The sequence below is a fragment of the Protomyctophum parallelum genome, assembly GCF_964188405.1.
Source record: "Protomyctophum parallelum genome assembly, chromosome: 7".
Classification (NCBI taxonomy): domain Eukaryota; kingdom Metazoa; phylum Chordata; class Actinopteri; order Myctophiformes; family Myctophidae; genus Protomyctophum; species Protomyctophum parallelum.
The window spans coordinates 44,155,018-44,174,934 of NC_139705.1; the positions used below are offsets into that span (position 1 = coordinate 44,155,018).

The 19,917-nt window shown below is 41.9% G+C and overlaps 1 protein-coding gene across 1 annotated transcript; it reads right to left on the minus strand.

The window, feature by feature from the left end:
- Positions 1-14,814: 14,814 nt before the first annotated feature.
- LOC310862122 (uncharacterized protein) lies at positions 14,815-19,580 on the minus strand. Its single transcript, XM_083769857.1, has 14 exons — positions 19,375-19,580; positions 18,909-19,020; positions 18,548-18,639; positions 18,362-18,463; positions 18,207-18,260; positions 18,063-18,116; positions 17,746-17,775; positions 17,558-17,593; positions 17,216-17,272; positions 16,646-16,795; positions 16,467-16,529; positions 16,040-16,275; positions 15,783-15,942; positions 14,815-15,215 (listed from the first exon to the last, which is right to left on the minus strand). Exons 1-14 carry the CDS (start codon positions 19,430-19,432, stop codon positions 15,079-15,081), a joined length of 1,341 nt encoding a protein of 446 aa, XP_083625983.1. The 5' UTR covers positions 19,433-19,580; the 3' UTR covers positions 14,815-15,078.
- Positions 19,581-19,917: the final 337 nt, after the last annotated feature.

Consider the following 19,917-nt stretch of genomic DNA (forward strand, 5'->3'; position numbering starts at 1 on the left):
TTTCTGGTGCACTGTATAGCAGTGTAGTACTACAGACAATAGGGATGAGGCTGATTACCAACTGCTGTCATATCACCAGAAGGGTCCAGAAACCCTTTTGCCATGAGAACAGAGATGGTTCCTCTCTCTTGGGTGATTAATATCTGTTTTTATGACCATGCTGTAAAGAAAATACTTTCTCTCTCTCTCACACACACACACACACACACACACACACACACACACACACACACACACACACACACACACACACACACACACACACACACACACACACACACACACACACACACACACACACACACACACACACACACACACACACACACACACACACACACACACACACACACACACACACACAATTGACACCCCCAGAATACAAATCCATTATCGACTTCCCTACAAGAGACATTTACAAGCACATGACGGGTGTTCGTGTAAGGGCTTTGAAACCTGTCACACCTCCAGTTATGTGTATGAGACGCTCAAAGCTCTGAACAAGAACTGTCCAGAGAGAGCTAAAACAATCAATGAAGTTAAGAGGGAGGGAGTGAAAAAGGAGTGAGATTAGTGGTGTCTTGCTGCGCGCTCACTGGAACGCTATAGCAGGCTAATTGCTTGGAGACCAAAGCGAGGAGCTGGACAGAAGAGGGGAGCAAAAGGAATCAATGGTTAGAAGTTGTGGGAGCGCGTCTAACAGTAGCCCTGCCCGAGGTCCAACAACCTTGCAGGCTATGCTTGCCAACTCAAAAAATATTAGCTGCTTTGTGAGGGAAGCAACCCTTTGTAACCATTTGTATTTGTACCCAAGCAAGCAGAGTATTGTATTGTGTTTGATCTATTCTATTGTGTGTATAAACAAATTGCTACAGTACTTACACGCCTATATGCCTGGCCACTAGATAGAGTCATAATAATAATATTCTTATTGACTTAAAGTGTTCTATGGTTGTAATGTGCTACAGCTTGCTTGGTATTCGCAACAGTCGTAGTTACTTATTATTTGGAACAGTATGGTATTGTTTATTATAATAATGGGGGAAAACAATAAATAATATTGAAAAGACACTAATCCATGCAGTAATCCTGGTCTCTAAACTGCCTCCCCCTGGCCAGCCGAGGCGCCTGATGGAGGGGAAAAGAACTGGTCAGAATAACGTTACGTCCGGCGAGGGAAATTCCCCCCTGTCAGGTGAAAAGAAGCAGCTTGGACTCCTCATGCATAGAGGGAAGCATGAGGTCAGTCCGCTAGTGTTGCAAATTGCAGCTAACTGACTGGGCTGATCCAGTGTGCTATTGGGGACAAAGGCAGCATATGATACGGTATATTACTGCCACCAAGTGGTCAAGAAGAGTTCTTGAAGAAATGGCAAGTGAATATTCATCATTGAGCCTGGCTATAAGAATGTATTCAACCATTCTGTGATAAATGGTCTGTGCCGTTGGTATCGTTGATTAGCCGCTACAGCAGTGGTTCTCAAAGTGGAGTTCGGGGACTCCTAGGGGTCCTCGAGGGAGTTCCAGGGAGTCCCCAATTAAATTAAAGATAGTTAGGAACCAAATGGACCCATATATCTGAGAGGGTTGGAGACACTCGCTGTCCTCGTGTCTCACCACGCCTCTCATCGTGTCTCCAACCCTCTCAGACATTATAAGTGGCTTATTGCTTTATTAAAGCAATAAGCCAGGTCAGAGCTAGGCCTAATGCATGTCAAACTGGGGGTCCTTGAAATTAAAATGGTTGAGAATCACTGCTGTAGGCCTAATTGTAAACATCTTCTCTTATGGGGGTCCCTGGCATATATTTTCAAATAGGGGTCCGCAGGCTAATAAGTGTCATTTTGGAGGTCCTTGACATGAAAAACGTTTAAAAAAAATTGAAAAACCAGAAAAAGCACTAAGACTTGTTTAGATAAAGCCAACTCCACATGCCGCAACATAATTAAGAAAAAGTCAACCAAAGAACGATTCTTATACAGGATCTCCTCACTGGTCAACAAAAACACCTTGAAGACCCTAACAGGAGCCCTCTTACAAGGTTTCTTCGACTATGCATGCACCTCTTGGTACCACAGCACCTCAAAAGGCCCTTAAAACAAGGCTCCAGACTTCCCAAAACAAACTGGTCAGGATAGAGTACAGCATCTTGCAATAGGTCTGGTCCACAAGATTTGATACACCAACAAGATACCCATGTACCTGTCTAAATACTTCCTTAATGTCAGCGAAGTCCACACCCACAACACCAGAGGGAGTTCAACAAACCATGTGCAACCCAGATCAGGCACAAACAAGGGACTAAATTAATTTCACTCCTATGCCACCAAAATGTGGAATGCCCTACCAACAGTCATTAAAACATGCGAATCCCTTGACTCCTTCAAAACCGCTCTCAAAGGGCACCTACGGACAGCTGCAATTCGAAACTGGCCCCCGTAAAATCTGAATCTCCCACCCACCCCCACCTCTATGATGAATTGAACATGGTGGACCCTATTGTAAACAAGTGTAATTAACAGTTTTGTATTGAGTTGTGACTGTAATTCTCCAATCTGATAATATATAATTAAATCAATCAATCAATCACATTGCGCGTCGGAACCCATTGATGAAGAACTGAACATGTCCGGTCTGTCCGGGAGTGACGCTATCCATGTTGTAGTGATGAGGGGGGTAAATTACTTCCCACAGTAGAGTGGACTTCTAGTCTGCTCGTTATGTTTCAGGGCTGACTACTGGTGTAGTGTGAACTACCGTAGATCGGCTATTTTTGCTACAACAGTAATATACAATGTGGCCCTCTTGAGTGAGTGTGGAAATATAGTGGCCCTCTGAAGTGAGTGTGGAAATATAGTGGCACTCTGGAGTGAGTGTGGAAATATAGTGGCCCTCTGAAGTGATTGTGGAAATATAGTGGCCCTCTGGAGTGAGTGTGGAAATATAGTGGCCCTCTGGAGTGAGTGTGGAAATATAGTGGCCCTCTGGAGTGAGTGTGGAAATATAGTGGCCCTCTGGAGTGAGTGTGGAAATATAGTGGCCCTCTGGAGTGAGTGTGCAAATATAGTGGCCCTCTGTAGTGAGTGTGGAAATATAGTGGCCCTTTGGAGTGAGTGTGTAAATATAGTGGCCCTCTAGAGTGAGTGGTGAAATATAGTGTCCCTCTCTATCGTCAATGTTGCCCACCTCTGTACTAGAGGAAAACTAGCTCCATTTGGAACCTCACTCTACGCTTCAGCTCCGAGAAGAGGTTCCGTCCATGTCAGCATATCCCTGCATTGGTGGAACGGGGGTTGAGCCGTCCAAAAACAGTGGCCAAAACCCTTTTTCGCATTATAGTTTCCAAAAAGTATAGATATGTCTGGCTAGCTACTGAATGATAAACTTAGGACACGCACATACATTTTTGCGACAACTGCTTAAATAAGGCTTAAATTGCACATTTGCCAATTGCATTGGGAAAACATGGTACTGGCTGACTTCATTAATTTCGCTCCTATGCCACCAAAAAGTGGAATGCCCTACCAACAGTCATTAAGACATGCAAATCCCTTGACTCCTTCCAAAACGCTCTAAAAGGGCACATACGGACGGCTGCAATTCGAATGTCCTTGACATGAAAAAGTTTGGGAACCACTGCTTTCCACCACTATGTTATTTCCGCCCATATGTGTCTCTGTGAGCGCTACAGCAGCAGTGGGTGGAGAGAGTGAGTGGGTTGGTCCTGCATGTAAGCACCGTTCTGTCCCGTGTTGATCTGGGGGAGAGTTTAACCAGGAAGCAGAGCAGACGTGGACCATCAGAGTGGACCGAAGACGGAGATATTAAACTATTTGGGCTTTTTAACAGCTTTCCAGCTGAAGCAACAGATGGACCAGGGAGCCATGCTGAAGCAGCCTGTGATAGAGTTACACAGAATAATAGGTCTGTACATGTTTTTATGTCTCTATACAAATTTATTTCAGCTTCAACAGAAAGCAGATGCACAGAAATGTTGTCGGTACTCGGTGGAGACTAGTAATGCTTCCTCCCAGCACGAACACACTGTGCGTGTGCATTGATAGGGATAGGGAACGTCACTTTAATTCTATGCAACTTTTAAACACTGTAATTTCTCTTTTACTCAATCCACTGATGTGTGTTTGTGTAAAGCCAGCTACAGTAGTGGTGCCTAGCAGCGTCACCCAGTGCCTAGCTGTATCAGATTCCTTCTACTGCTCCTCCTTAATCTCAAGGTCACTGCAGGCACCAGTGGCTCCTTGTTTATGCCCTGTTTATCTCTATGTGAGCAACCCCTCCCATTCTATGATCCTCTCTCCTGGGAACAATATATACTCCTCTGTTCTGTGCGTTACTCACATCAGCTTCGTACTGAATGAGACTTCCGTCATTTCTATGCATACAATCCTAGGTATTAAAGCCACAAAGACAACTTTGCTCCCAAAGGGGGGGGGGGGTCACAAATTTGGTCAGAAGCTATAAGATCCTGATTTAAAGAAGTAAAACTAAAAAGAAGCTAGTTATCTTCATTCTAATGCACGTATTTTAGCTCCAAATGTTTTTCTTTTCATGAAACATTAATATAAGTAAGTAAGTAAGTAAGTAAGTAAGTAGAGTTTATTTATAGAGCACCTTTCACAGACAATTACAGTCACAAAATGCTTTAACAACAATACAATTAAAACAAGTCAATAGTCAATAAAATAAGTCAAGAATTAAATCACTAATAAATTAAGACATTAACATTTAACCAGGCCGGCTATGGAAAGGCCTGTTTTAAAAATGTCCACAGAATCTACAGTTCTTTAGGTGGAGGGGGAGCTCATTCCATAGACTAGGGGCAAAACCTGCAAAGGCTCCATGATCACCTTTAGTTACTAGTTTTGTCTGAGGAACAACCAGCAAAGCCTGGGATGTGGATCTCAGTGACTTTCTGGGCACATATGGTTGGAGCAGGTGACAGGTCAGACAGATAAGGAGGTGCCTGGCCATGGAGGGCTCGGTGTGTAATGACTAGAATCTTAAAATGTATTCTGTAATTAACTGGCATGGCCAGTGTAGAGAGGCAAGGACGGGTGTTATATGACAGGATCTCCTGGACCTGGTCAGCAACTATATTCTGAACCAGTTGCAGGCGATCTAATGCGGTTTTAGACAGACAGGTAAAAAGAGAATTACAATAATCAAGACGTGATGACACAAATGCATGGATAATAGTTTCTAACTCCGGGTGTGAAACAACTGATCTTAGTTTGGCAATGTTACAAAGGTGATAAAAGTAGGTGTGCGATACATAATGAACGTGTTTGTCTAAAAGCATGGACTGATCTAAAATAATGCCAAGGTTTCTGGGGTTGGTGCATTATATTCTCTCTTTTTTTATTATATATATACCTTTTTATTGGTTTTATTTTTCCCCCTCCCATGTGGGGTCCTTGTTCATGTCAGCATATACATTTGTTAATACATACCCCCTCATTTTCCTCCCGTCCACCCTGGAAAAGGGGGAAAAATTACAAAAGTACAAAAAAGGAAAAATAAGTAAATAAATTAAATTAAAAAGGAGAGGGGGGGAAGAGAAGAAAGGAGGAAAGGAGGGGGAGGGACCACCTGTGTGTGCACGCAGCCACCGGTTTACACGACACATGTGCAATGCATAGGCCTAATGCGTTCACCATTATATAGTTCAAATACCGCTCATCTCTGGGACAACCGTCAGGGTTTTTACATGATCAACAAAGGGCGTCCATGTTTGCTGGAAAGTTGTCATGGAACCATTAAGTGAGAATCTAATCTTTTCAAGCTTAAGGTAGAATAGTGCGTCCTTTATCCATCCGTTATGTGTAGGTGGGGAAACTTGTTTCCATTTCAGGAGGATTATATTCTCTTTTAATGACCCAAGGCGATCGGCAACGTCTGCAGCAACCCTACTTGGGGCAACAACTAAAACTTCTGTTTTGTCTGGATCCAGTTGCAAAACGTTGCTAGACATCCAATTCTTGATGGCAGTAACACATTCATGGAGTTTGGTGATCATATTATCCATTTTATCCGGTTTGAAAGAACAGTATAATTGAATATCGTGGAATAATGTTTGGAATGGATTCAGAATCAGAATCATGAAAACCCCCTAGTTTGACATGTCACATGCTACTTAAAGCATGAGGAAAGCTGTCGGTATTGAGCTTTTTATATAGTGGTTTATATGTGACCCTACCATTAAAGGACCACTTCACCACTTTTCAACCTATAAAATGGAACGATTTTTTTCTACTCAGTCTCATAGGAGGGCTGTGGGCAGTTTAGAAACCGTCCTCCAGTGACATCATCATTAAGCAGATTCTTTTTACAAACATGGACTAGAAAGCCACTATATACAAAGCTCAATACCGACAGCCGGTCAGCAAGTGGATTCATGAATGTAATATGTATATAGACAATATTTTAGGCCAATAAAAAATACTATATACCGAATTTTGCACTTTAAACAATAGAAGCCTGTTGGCTGCTGGCTGATGGACTAAAGGTTGTCAATACTGGAATGAGCTCCCTGTCACACTGAGGGACTCTCACTCAACAATAAAGTAGGCCTACCCTAGTAATAGTTTTAATCTTTTCTCATTCTTCTTATTTTCTCTTTTTACTGTGTTTGAAATGTAGGCTACTGTATTTGTATGCTGTCCACTCGTGTATTATTATGTAAGTACTGTTTAGTGTTAAATGTCTGGGGACTACGGATGGAAATGTCTGGGTTTTGGTACGGATGGAAATTAGCATCACTGCTAAATCCGAAAGGTGTATTTACGCTACATTTGTATGTAATGTTCATTAAGCTCTGACCCGTCCAAATAAATTAACTAAAGTAATTTAGAACATTATCAGTTGGTAAATACAACACAGCTTGCATGTTATTTCAAAACATATGTTTTTTTTCCTCTGTCCTCATTCTACATCCCAGATGTCTTTCCTGCCCAACTCAAACATATCTACAGCAGAAATAGACATCTCAAACATCACCAGAGAACTCAGCCCTACACCTGTGACCAGTGTGGGATAAGCTTCAGACGGAGCAGTACTCTCAAAGATCACCAGAGAATTCATACAGGACAGAAACCCTACTACTGTGACCAGTGTGGCAAACGGTTCAGCCGGAGCAGTCATCTCAAAAGTCACCAGAGAATTCATACGGGTCAGAAACCCTACTACTGTGACCAGTGTGGCAAACGGTTCAGCCAGAGCAGTCATCTCAAAAGTCACCAGAGAATTCATACAGGACAGAAACCCTACTACTGTGACCAGTGTGGCAAACGGTTCAGACACAGCAGTACTCTAAAAAATCACCAGAGAATCCATACAGGACAGAAACCCTACTACTGTGACCAGTGTGACAAACAGTTCAGCCAGAGCAGTCATCTCAAAAGTCACCAGATAATTCATACGGGTCAGAAGCCCTACTACTGTAACCAGTGTGGGATAAGCTTCCGCCAGAGCAGTAATCTCGAACAACACCAGAGAATCCATACAGGACATAAGCCCTACACCTGTGAGTGTGGGATAAGCTTCAGCCACAGCAGTACTCTCAAACGACACCAGATAATTCATACAGGACAGAAGCCCTACTACTGTGACCAGTGTGGCAATCGGTTCAGCCTGAGCGGTACTCTCAAACGTCACCAGATAATTCATACGGGACAAAAGCCCTACACCTGTGGGTGTGGGATAAGCTTCAGCCAGAGCAGTGCTCTCAGAAATCACAAGAGAACTCATACAGGACATAAGCCCTACACCTGTGAGTGTGGGATAAGCTTCAGCCACAGCAGTACTCTCAAACGACACCAGAGAATTCATACAGGACAGAAGCCCTACACCTGTGAGTGTGGGATAAGCTTCAGCCACAGCAGTACTCTCAAACGACACCAGAGAATTCATACAGGACAGAAGCCCTACACCTGTGAGTGTGGGGAAAGCTTCAGACAGAGCAGTCATCTCAAACGACACCAGATAATTCATACAAGAGAGTAGCTCTGCACGTGACGTGTGGGAAATGGCAGAAGCAGTGAGTTAAAAAACAACAACATGGCTGCAGTTAGGATTGTACTGCCACACCAATCAGCAGGGGTCAATGGGACGTACTCCAGACAGACAGACAGACACGGCCATTGGAGCGGTTAGACAGCGCTCAAAAACTGGCAGACTGTGTGAACCTGTTGATCTGCAAAGTGTTAAACACATTTGTTTGTTTCTATTAGTTACTGCGAGAGTGAGGTCTAGCCAACACTAACTCGGGACTCTTGGATCGCAGCCCTCCACACTTTCCTATATCTAAAATCGGGCTCTTGAGCTCTGCAGTGTTGTTAGCCAAGTGTCGCGCCACCATGCGTCTACGTAGGTGGTGCGCTTCTTTCCCTTACTGGCTTTGCCCTGGGTTGGCTCCCATAGAGTCAGTTTACTTGCCTCTAGTACTGGATGCCTGACACAGTGCCCAACCAGCCTCATCCTTCTCTGTCTGTGACCCGTGGTAGGTCCCCCACTTCTCCCCTGGTGTAATTGATGTTGTTTTGAACTTGTGTTCTCCCCTGGTGTAATTGATGTTGGCAAATGGCAATAGGACAGTAAAGATGATAATAATCTACTTATTTATAGATCTAGCCTCTTAATTTTGATCTCAAAGTGCACCAGATTTAAGCATAATCATCATCATCATAGTAGGTCAAATTTAATTAACAATTACTACGACGACATTTAAGAGGCTTTGGATGTATAGTGGTTAACTTGAGTTGTCAGCTGTTGGGTGGGGCTAAGGAACTGTGCATTTGTTTATATTTAATTAATAATTTAATGTAATGTGTTTTGGTTTTTTCAGTTTTTTGTTTGTTTTGTGTTAATGGACATATCCTGTTGTTTCTTAAAAATATATGTGAATAAAAGTTGTGTTAAGAATACTATGTCGGCCCAGGCCGTAGCGTAACGGTCTGGGCACCGGACTGGTGATCCAGTCGCGGTGTGCCGCGGGTTCGACTCCCGGACCCGACACGGCCTTTACCGCATGTCATCCCCCCATCTCTCTCCCGTTTCCTGTCAGCCTACTGTCTGTCCCTTAAAAAATCAATAAAAGGCGTAAGCCGCAAAAAAAATATCTTAAAAAAAAAAAAAAGAATACTATGTCGTAAAGAAAAATCAATAAACATATGTTTAAAAAAAAGAAACAATTACTACAACTATTACCACCATCACTGCAATCATTGCTATCATTCTCACTACTGTCCTACCCTCATAATTTAATATACTAATTATCCTGTGATATACTGTATTTAGACAAGAGAATACGCTTGAGCAGTAATTTGAATTGAGAGATATTTCTGCTGTGTTTGACATCCTCTGACAAGCCATTCCATATTGTCACCCCACAGACAGAAATACATACAATCTTCCGGGTGGTGCCGAGTCTGACACTGTGTTGTTGGAAGTTTAGGTCCCATCTTAACTAAGGGTGCACGATTATGAAATGATGACCGATATCCGATATCCGATATCCGATCTCCGATTATTTGCAGGGTCATATCTGCCGATACCGATTCTGACCGATTCCGATATTATACAGAGGACCACAATAGAAACAAGCCTAGGGGGCGGGGCTTGGCCCAAAGCCTGTTAATAAAGTATTCAATCAAAAAGCCTATACCCTTTTCTGAATGAGATGAGTAAACAAATTAAATGTAGAAAAATGTAAAGTTTATTTTTACAACATATTTGATTTGGCCTTTGCTCTAGACTAGAGGTACTAGACAATTTTGATTTATATTGAACTCATTGATTCATTTTCACATTTTTCTTTCTTTGCTGCTGAAAACCGATTAAATAATCGGGATACCGATATGGCATTTTTATGGCCGATGGCTGTCTGAGACACAGACTGAGTAGAAAATAATTGTGCCATTTTATCATCATTATTATTGAAGATAGGTTGAAAAGTGGTGAAGTGGTCCTTTAAGTAGTCTTTGACTAGTCTGAGCAAGTTTGTTTGGTCTGAAGTCACCTTAAGGTTTTGCCCTTTTTAATGAATACTTTTAATTGGTTCAATCTCAAACTGGAATTACCGGTGGTTTCATCTTCACTGTGTATTTTTGCTTTTAAAGCTGAATACCTTTGAGTCAAAAGGCCCATTCGAAATACAGTGCTTTATTATCATACAGCAACAGCTGTGGGCATGGTTTAAATTCAGTTGGGTTTGGTGCTAAGGTGAAAACTCTGTTTCTGTCTCTCAGGTATACTTAATGAACTGGTGGATGTGGCCACATAAAAACATCATTTTAACACTTTCTGTAGGCATATACACTTTGTGGGGGGGAAATAAATCTTCATCCTAGTACTATAAATCATAATACCTGATACCTGTTTTAGGGTATCAGGTTCACTGACTGCATTTTCTTGAGGTCATTTGACTTTCACTTTCTCTTTAAATTATTTTAATTTTTAAACATTAACACAATCATGATATGGAAAATGTTTATGGAATTAAAATGAAACAGTGGACGCTCTTTGTGAAAAGGACGTAGATTTGAGAGGAGAGGAAGTTCATTTTTACATTACACTGAGAGTGCTTTGAAAGTATTGCTTGCCTTGCCTACTCAATCGTTTGCAAGGCAATCTTTATGGATTTATGGATTATAACCTGAGGGAAGACACAGAGACATATGAGACCATGATGTGCTCTTTAATCCTCATACCTACAGTATGAATGGATCACTTGATTGCTATTTTAATTCCCCCAAAGGTTATTACTAAATTCTAATACTAATTATGTTAAGTATGCTCTACTAATAGTTACTGCTTCGTTTTGGTAAATCACTTGTGGTTGTAACACTGTCCTCTAGTGGCCATGGTTGACATAATATTGTGATAAATATTCCATAAAACATATTTTCACCTACAGAGGGCCCCCTTGTCAAAGCTATCAATCATACCCTTCATTCTCCTATTCATGTATGAATACAATTTCCCATGAGTAAAGAGTCACATCATTGTTCAGTGTCAATGATTGCACACCAATGAAGTTTGGATTGCACACCAATGAAGTTTGGATTGCACACCAATGAAGTTTGGATTGCACACCAATGAAGTTTGGATTGCACACCAATGAAGTTTGGATTGCACACCAATGAAGTTTGGAGCAAAGTGAGAGCATTTTTGAGAGTGGGATTGTGAGGAAGTGATTAATATCCCCAAGTATTCCCCCTATTCATAACCAATCACCATTCCAGATTCTAGTAGTAACCAATCCGTTTTATTTATCTGTCAAATTGTATTCATGCAGATCAACATATATGGAAATGGAATGTTTGCTTGGAGACAAGTAGTATGTAATACTTTATTAGGGGCCCAAAGGGCGTAGACCCCTTTTGTCTCCGTGAAAATTACGCCATTTTTGCAGTTTTAGGGTCCACTTGGGTGTGCATAAAATGACCTATAGTTGGGGCACACCTAGTGCACCACTCTTTTTTTGATTGATTGAAATATTTATTAACAGTTTGTAGAATTTACAGTACATTTTAAGCACAAACTCAATACAAAGACTGTCAACTGTGAGTGGACGACCCAATTAAGCATTACACTTGTTTACAACAGGGTCCACATTGTTCAATTCATCAAAACATTTAAAGACATACAACCATTTAGAGACATACAAATAGACATTTCTATGTAGCTAAAGAACAGAACAGGAATTCATCATATGGGAAGCAAAAAAGGGAAAATATACAAGCACTGGGAAAATATACAATATACAATATACAGTGAGGGAAATGGGGTGGGGGGGATTCAGATTTTACAGAGGCCAGTTTCGAATTGCAGCCATCCGTAGGTGCCCTTTGAGAGCGGTTTTGAAGGAGTCAAGGGATTCACATGTCTTAATGACTGTTGGTAGGGCGTTCCACATTTTGGTGGCATAGGAGCGAAAATAATTTAGTCCCTTGTTTGTGCCGAATCTGGGTTGTACATGGTTTGTTGCACTCCCTCTGGTGTTGTGGGTGTGGACTTCGTTTACATTAAGGAAGTATTTAGACAGGTACATGGGTATCTTGGTGGTGTATCGAATCTTGTGGACCAGACCCATTGCAAGATGCTGTACTCTGTCGACGACCCTAAGCCATCCCAGCCTGTCAAAGTGGGCAGGGGTGAGGTGGGTTCGGGGGGTGAGGCCAAGTAGGAGCCTGACCAGTTTGTTTTGGGAGGTCTGGAGCCTTGTTTTAAGGGCCTTTGAGGTGCTGTGGTACCAAGAGGTGGATGCATAGTCAAAGAAACCTTGTACGAGGGCTCCTGTTAAGGTCTTCAAGGTGTTTTTGCTGACCAGTGAGGAGATCCTGTAAAGGAATCTTGTTCTTTGATTGACTTTTTTGATTACGTTGGTGGCCATTTTATCACCGGAAAGATTAGCCTCCAGGATGGAACCTAGGTAGGTAATTTGATCTTTTCGTGTGATAATATTGTCACCCACTCTAACCAAGAAGCCATCTGCCTTGCTGAGTTTACTATTTGATCCGAAGAGGATGGATTCAGTTTTTCCCAGGTGTAAGGATAGTTTGTTATCAGCGAGCCAGGTGCAGATTCTACCGAGTTCAGAGCTGAGGGTCTTTTCAACCTGCAGTTTGTTCCTGTCCGAGACCAGCAGTGCTGAGTCATCTGCGAACAGGAACAAGTTGCAGTCACAAGCTGAAGTCATGTCGTTAACATAAATTAGGAACAGTAAAGGCCCTAGTATGCTTCCTTGTGGGACACCACAGCTCACTGGGAGGGGAGGGGACAGTGTTCCGTTCACCTCCACCATCTGTTCTCTCCCCTCCAGGTAGGATTGCATCCAGCTCACTGATGTGCTATCAAAACCAATAGCTTTAAGCTTGTTAACCAGTATGGAGTGGTTCACGGTGTCAAAAGCCTTTTGGAGGTCCAGCATGACCATGCCGCAGTATTTTCCAGCATCCACCTCGTGTTTGATGTGATCGCTCAAATAGAGGAGGCATGTGTCAGTGGAGTGGGATGTTCTGAAGCCAGATTGGAACTCGTACAGCAATTTCTTAGTGGCAAGATACTTTTCAACCTGTTCATAGACTATTTTTTCCATCACTTTCGAGATGGAGCTTAGAATAGAAATAGGGCGGTAGTTGCCGGGTTCTAATTTACTCCCTTTTTTGTACAAGGGGGTTACTTTGGCCAGTTTAAAATCTTGGGGGACCTGTCCCTGTTTGATGGAGAGGTTAACTATGTGGGTGATGACTGGAGCTATGGAAAAGGCTGAGTCTCTGAGAAATTTGGAGGGAATATTGTCATGGCCAGTGGCCTTGTGGGGTTGGAGGGCGGGGGCGGCGTTGGCTCAGGGGTAGAGTGCCTGGATGGTAACTGTAAGGTTGCCAGTTCGAACCCGGGCTCCCCCAGAGTTACTGTCGAAGTGTCCTTGAGCAAGACACTGAACCCCTAATTGCTCCCGATGTGCTAGTTGGTGCCTTGCATGGTTTCCGCTGCCATCGGTGTATGAATGTGTGTGTGAATGGGTGAATGTAATGCACAATCTCTGTAAAGCGCCTTGGATAAAGGCGCTATATAAATGCACCATTTACCATTTACCACTCAGTTTTTTAAGTACCTCCTCGGTTGTTACCATTGCCATTTTAAAATCATCTTTACAAACACCAAGGTTTTTGTAGAAGGCTTTGATGTGCTCTACACCAAAACGCCCAGAGTGGGAGGGCAGTTTGCTAACCAGCTTTGTTGCAATGTTTGTAAAGAAGATGTTCAAGTGGTTGGCTACATCGAGTTTGTCAGTGATGAGGGTGTTATTCGATTTGATGTTTATGTTAGTAAACCTGGTTTTTAGTTTCCGACCACAGCCTAGTTGGTTGTTTAGTAACTTCCATAGCTCCCGAGGATTGTTTTTGATTTCCTCCCCAGATAACAAAAGATGATTGAATCAACGTTGTGATATTAGTCAGCCATGATGGTTGGAATCAACATTGATGTCAGGTATTGAGAAGATGTTGAAAGTGCTCGCTATGATCCACATTGAAATAATGTTGCACTTCCAACCAATTGTGACAATGAATAAACATTGATTCAACTATGATATAATCAACATTGAAAGAACGTAGAATTGCATCAACATTGATTCAACTATGCATCTATCCATCCATTAACATTGATTCAACTATACATCCATCCATCCATCATACATTGAAACAATGCTATTATTAAAGGGCCATTTCAACCTTCTTCTGTATGCCCAATATGTCTCATTAAAAAAAGAATATAAATTACAAAATTAATGGTATAGTTCAACAAGGAACACACCAAAGTAGTCTAGTCAGTGATATCACTAACAGACACGTTTGGAGCTACCACAGCAGAAGAGTAAAATGATTATTTTTTAAATGATGCATAGAAAAAGCTGAAATGGTCCATTAAGTATGCTATACTGCAGTGGTTCTCAACCTTTTAATACAAAGACCCCACATTGTCATTTTTTGAGCCTCTGGATTGGCCATTTCCAAAACAATTAAAGAAACCAAGGTTTGAGAACAGCTGCTTTACAACATTCTCTATGAACAAAAACAAAACAGACCATTATTCATTTACTTATTTATTAGATTCAAACACATCCAATTCCCAGCATTTATTTTGCTACACTGAATTTGAGAAGTTACTCTATGCAGATTTTGATACATACAAAACATACACCACTTCAGTCCTATACACAGCTCAATGAGTCACATTGTGAGCTTGTAGAGCTGCAATTTTCAAACGAGTAATGTCCTTGAACGACCCCAGTTCAACATGAACCAAAAACAGCCCTGAAAATCCAGGGGACACAATTAAAGAAACTTCCTCCCCAGTTCAACATGAACACCACATTAACCGTCCATCCATTTGTCCTGAAACTACAGGGGACAAAGAAAGCAGGCAGTCCTTCAGAACCAATAGGACCCCAGTTCAACATGAACGAAACAAACAGTCCAATGATCCATCAAACCCACTGGCTGCTTTAGAAGAGATTTTTACATTTTTGACATCAGGCCTAAATGGGTTAAGACTTTAAGGACCTGCAGGTGTGGGAACCTTGTCTTTCCTGGGTACCCCGCCACTCCTGTCGGGTGCATAGCGCAGCCACTTCTGCAGAGCATCCTTGTACTGCAATTCTGTCAACTTGCGGTCAAATTGACGAGCAGCCGCTGAAAAAAAGAAAACAGGCGTTACTAAATTAAAAATAAAATAAAGCTGCAGTTCCATTCAAAGTGACAAATGTCCATTGTGTACTAGGTTCAGGCGGGAACCTACATACAATTGAGCCACACTAATGTTAATTAAATAAATGTCACAGTTTGTCTACTCTGTCTCAGAGGAGGGCAGTGGACAGTTCTGAAACTTGCCTACCAGTGACATTCTTAACTGTACACAGGCACAGAACACCTGAGATGCAGCGCGAGTAGACAAATTTGTGCAGTCCAATTGTGAGCATTAGAGCAGTAGTTATCAGCCTGTGGCTCGGGACCCCCACATGAATATGGGGTGTCCCCAGATGACAGTGAAGAATAATGAATACCTCAGAAATTAAAAAGTAATACCATTAGAAAAGTCAATTTATACTATAAAACTGGTGAAACATTGGCCAAATCAACCACTCGTGCGGTGTCAATCAGGCCTATGGTCCAATAGGAGAAATAGTGAAAATAGCCAATCTACAGAGTCAAATTGAATGCCTCAACAACAACTCCAAGTATTTTGATGTGCAGACTCACCAAAAATGCAGTCCTGAACTAGGGTGTCTTTGAAGGCCCTCTTCTCTCCCTTGCCAGCCCAGTTGAAAACACATGCCAGGTTGTTTGTCAGGATGGCGCCAACCATTCGCCGGATCATGTTCTCACTATTGGTCCCTCCGACTAATGCCAGGCGTGCAATCTAGAAGTAGTGCATTAAAATTAAAATTAGCAAAAGAAAGTCAAATATTGTCCAAGAAAGAATAATTGCACCCATCACAAGGCATTCTAAGGCTCACCATCTTGCGACGCACTCCCTCCTCCCTCAGTGCAGTTTCCGCCTCATCAAACTGCTCCTCGTTGGAGAGAGGCAGATTGATGGGGAAGGATTCCTCTCGTTGGGATTCAGGAACACCTCGGACATTCAATGTGGACTTTGCCATTTCAGTTTTGATGAATTGAATGTCCCTCCCCATCTGCCTCACCTCCATAAGTATCTCTGCCAGCATTTTAGTGTTTTTCTGGGAAGAAAGGTCTTGGAAGAAAAACAATTTGACATTAAATTTCAAGGATAGATTGACCATTTTCAATCAAATGACACCAACTCGCTGATGTCTGCACCCCTCGCTTATAGTAACCATTAAATGCTTAACAAAGACAGTAAAGACAAAGGGACAAGTTTGTCAATTCAGATGTCATCAGAAAGGTTAAGAAAATTATACTTGCCTTGCAACATCTGGCTGGGTTCCCCTCCATGCACTCTTCTCTGTGGTGTTTCTGGCGTTGAAGCTTTAAGAAACAGACAACATGGGATCAGACAAGGCATTGCACATAGGTCATTGTGTAATTCCGTGTGTGTGTGTGTGTGGGGGGGGGGGGGGGGGTGGTAATATAGGTATCTTTACCCTGGTCAGGAGTCCTGAATCCAGATGATCTGGTGCCATTTGCACCCTGGTCAGGTGTCCTGAATGCAGATGATCTGGTGCCATTTGCACCCTGGTCAGGCGTCCTGAATCCAGCTGATCTGGTTCCATTTGCATAGCTGGGACTGAAGGCTAAAAGAAAGGACGCATCATTGAACATGATTTGTGGAATATTGCAAAAACAACATTTAACCCATTTAGACAGAGAGAGACTGAGGCAGATCTTTTTTTTAACAACAGTTTTCGGATAAACCTGTGTTTCTATGTCAGTGGTTCTCAAATATTTTCATGTCAAGGACCCCCAGAATGATCTGTATTTGGCCACCGATCCCCATCTGAAAATATGCTGTTCCAGGGACCCCCCAGAAGCAAGGTTTGAGTTAAAAGCGTCTGCTCTAAAATATATTCAAAGATTTGCCCCACACTTTCACAATATTTCAAAAATAGCAGATCTACAAGCTCGTAGATCTGCTATTTTTCAAAAGCTAAAGTATAACAATGCTTAAAACACCAACAGGGGTTCCTGTCCTGAATGGGATGAGAAATACATACTGTTCCTTGCTTGCTCTGATGGCACAGTGTGGTAGGGGCTGGTATACATTGGCATTCCTGGAGAAATAAAACTAATATCAATCTTTTATTGTTATGAATGAGCACCATCAATTTCCAGTTTTAGAAGATGTGGGATGAACACAATTGACTACCAAGTGAATAGTTGAAGAATAGATCCCCACTATAGTACTACCCCCTTAACTCAGTGTACAAATGGAACCAAATGGACCCTTACAAGTCCATTTGAACACTCAGTTACAGCCCTTTTATCGTCATTCAGGCGATAAAAGGTATTTTGTTTCTGGTAATACCGTCCGTGGCACAAATTGTTAGTCAACTCACCTTGATAATCTTGGGGATAGCCTTGGGGAGGGTGAACTAAAAAAATGAGAACAATCAAATTATTCAAGGGGATTTAACTTGGGAGTAAAGAAGTTGAAATATTTCAGTCTAATAAGTTACAGTTACTGTATGTCATGGTGCAATAGCACAGCAACTGTAAACAAAGTTATAACAGACAACGGACATACCATTTCTTGCTTGTCCATTATGGTGCCCTCCTGAAATGAATACAAATAAATCTAATTAGTCAAGGTAAAATAACTCTTATGAAGTCATATGACATCATGCCAACGCAAACAGCTCCTTGCAAAATAGTGAGTCACTGAATAAGCTACTGTATTATCAACTCAACATTTTAAATTGAATTAACATTTCAAGTCAATAAGGTCTTCTCCTGTAAGTAGTAGTATTAATCCCCCAATACCGCCTCCCATCTAGACGGACTTTAGACACAATAAGAGTGGCCGATCAGGGCATCACATATATGTAGCCCATTAGTACTTACCATCATTAAAGAGGTCTCTTGACTCTAGCTCTGCCAAGAAGCTTCCACAAAAGCCTAAAATGAAAACATAAAACATGAACTATGAAAGTTATAACTCACAAAGCACATATCCTGGTAGTAATGCGAAGTGGTTAGACTGGTTACCATTATCAGGCTGGTCAAATGTCTGCACGTCCTCCAAGCACCTTCCTTCAGAGGCTAAAAGGGAACACAAGACAGAAACTTTAACACATATCACATGACTGATATGTTTGCATGTATTGACAGAGGAACTACATGCTTGCATTGTAATAACATACCACTGATTTCACTAGGGGTTGGTACAGACTGGTTGGTTTTCCGCACTGGTATTGGTGCAGGTGGGTACTGGTTGGGTGTTGGTACATTGGAGTCGAGCAGCACTGGATTAACAAAGTAGAAAGAATTATACATGCAAATACTTAAATGGGTAGCCATTAGTGTCATAACTGACAGTGCCACTGTACCTGGAAAAAGAACAGCAGGTGGCTTGGCAAATCTTCTCTTAGCGCTGATGGTTTCTGGCTCCTCATCTGACTCCATGTACACAGTATTTGGCCTTAAAATTAAATAAACATTTATCAGTATAATTACAATAAATGAGCAAGCCTTGAGATGCACTGTTCTCGGGTCAGGAGCCGATCATTTTCTGTAAAATGAGACAGCTTGACGTACAAGCACACATAGACATGACACTAGTCCATCACAGGACACAGGACAGACATCCAATCCAACCCTCGAGGCATGCAGAGTTCCAAGCAGTGAGGAACGGATTAGTCCTCAAAAAACCCTGCAGCCTCCTAATCTCAGTGTGGGCACTGCATGTACCTTATTCGTCTTTTACGCCGTGCATCTGTTTCCTCCTCAGATTCTAAATCAGTGGTTGGACATCCAGTAGTTATATACTTGTCTTCATGTTGCTTGGCCTTTTCAAGTGAGTCTGTAAAACAAGTAGGAAATACAGTATGCCATTTAAAGAAGTGTGACTAATACTTAAACAATGCAATATAAACAGGATTTTGAAAATGGCAACCAGAATACCATCTGCCAAATGAGGCAACTACCAATACTTGGCGGTGGCTCAGGGGTAGAGTTGCCGGTTGGGAACCAGAAAGTGCAGTTTGATCTTTGGGTCCCCCTGAATTTGTGTCAGTGTCCTTGGATAAAACCGCTATATAAATACTCTACCCCCTCAGACCCACAATTATGGTTCTCCTACTGGACCAGAATGGAAAAATAAATAGATCTGATTGACAAGCCATGTGGACATGACAATGATGCAGTGTCTACTTACCACAAGAAATTAAGAGCCGAACATTTTCATGCATGGTCCATCCGTTTTGAGGCATCATTTTTTCTTTGAGGGCCTTCGAAAAGTTGATGTTTTTTGGGGGCCAGAACAAGGTACTATCCTTTGGATTGAACCAACTGGAAGGAACTGTAGCAGTTCCTCCAGTAGTAGGGAATAGTACCACGGCCCACAGCACCACCTCCTTTTCCATTCTGTACAATAAATGACAGAATATAAATATTATGATATTGGGGTTGGTAAAGTTAGTTTTAGTTTATTTTTTACATACATGAATGCTACTGCATATGAGCTATTGGAATGGCTATGAGGCCATCTCCCTCAGCCTCTGGACACAGAACACATTTACGTTTAATACAGCTAAGTTTACCAACCCCAATATTGTCACACAACTCTCTGACCTTATATGTGCCTATGCATGAGGACTCACAGGGATAAGTGTAATACGATTCATGCTGTCTGAAGGTTCTGTATATTACATAGACCTCATTTTGTTCCTGGACTATATTCTGTACTACTGCAATAGTA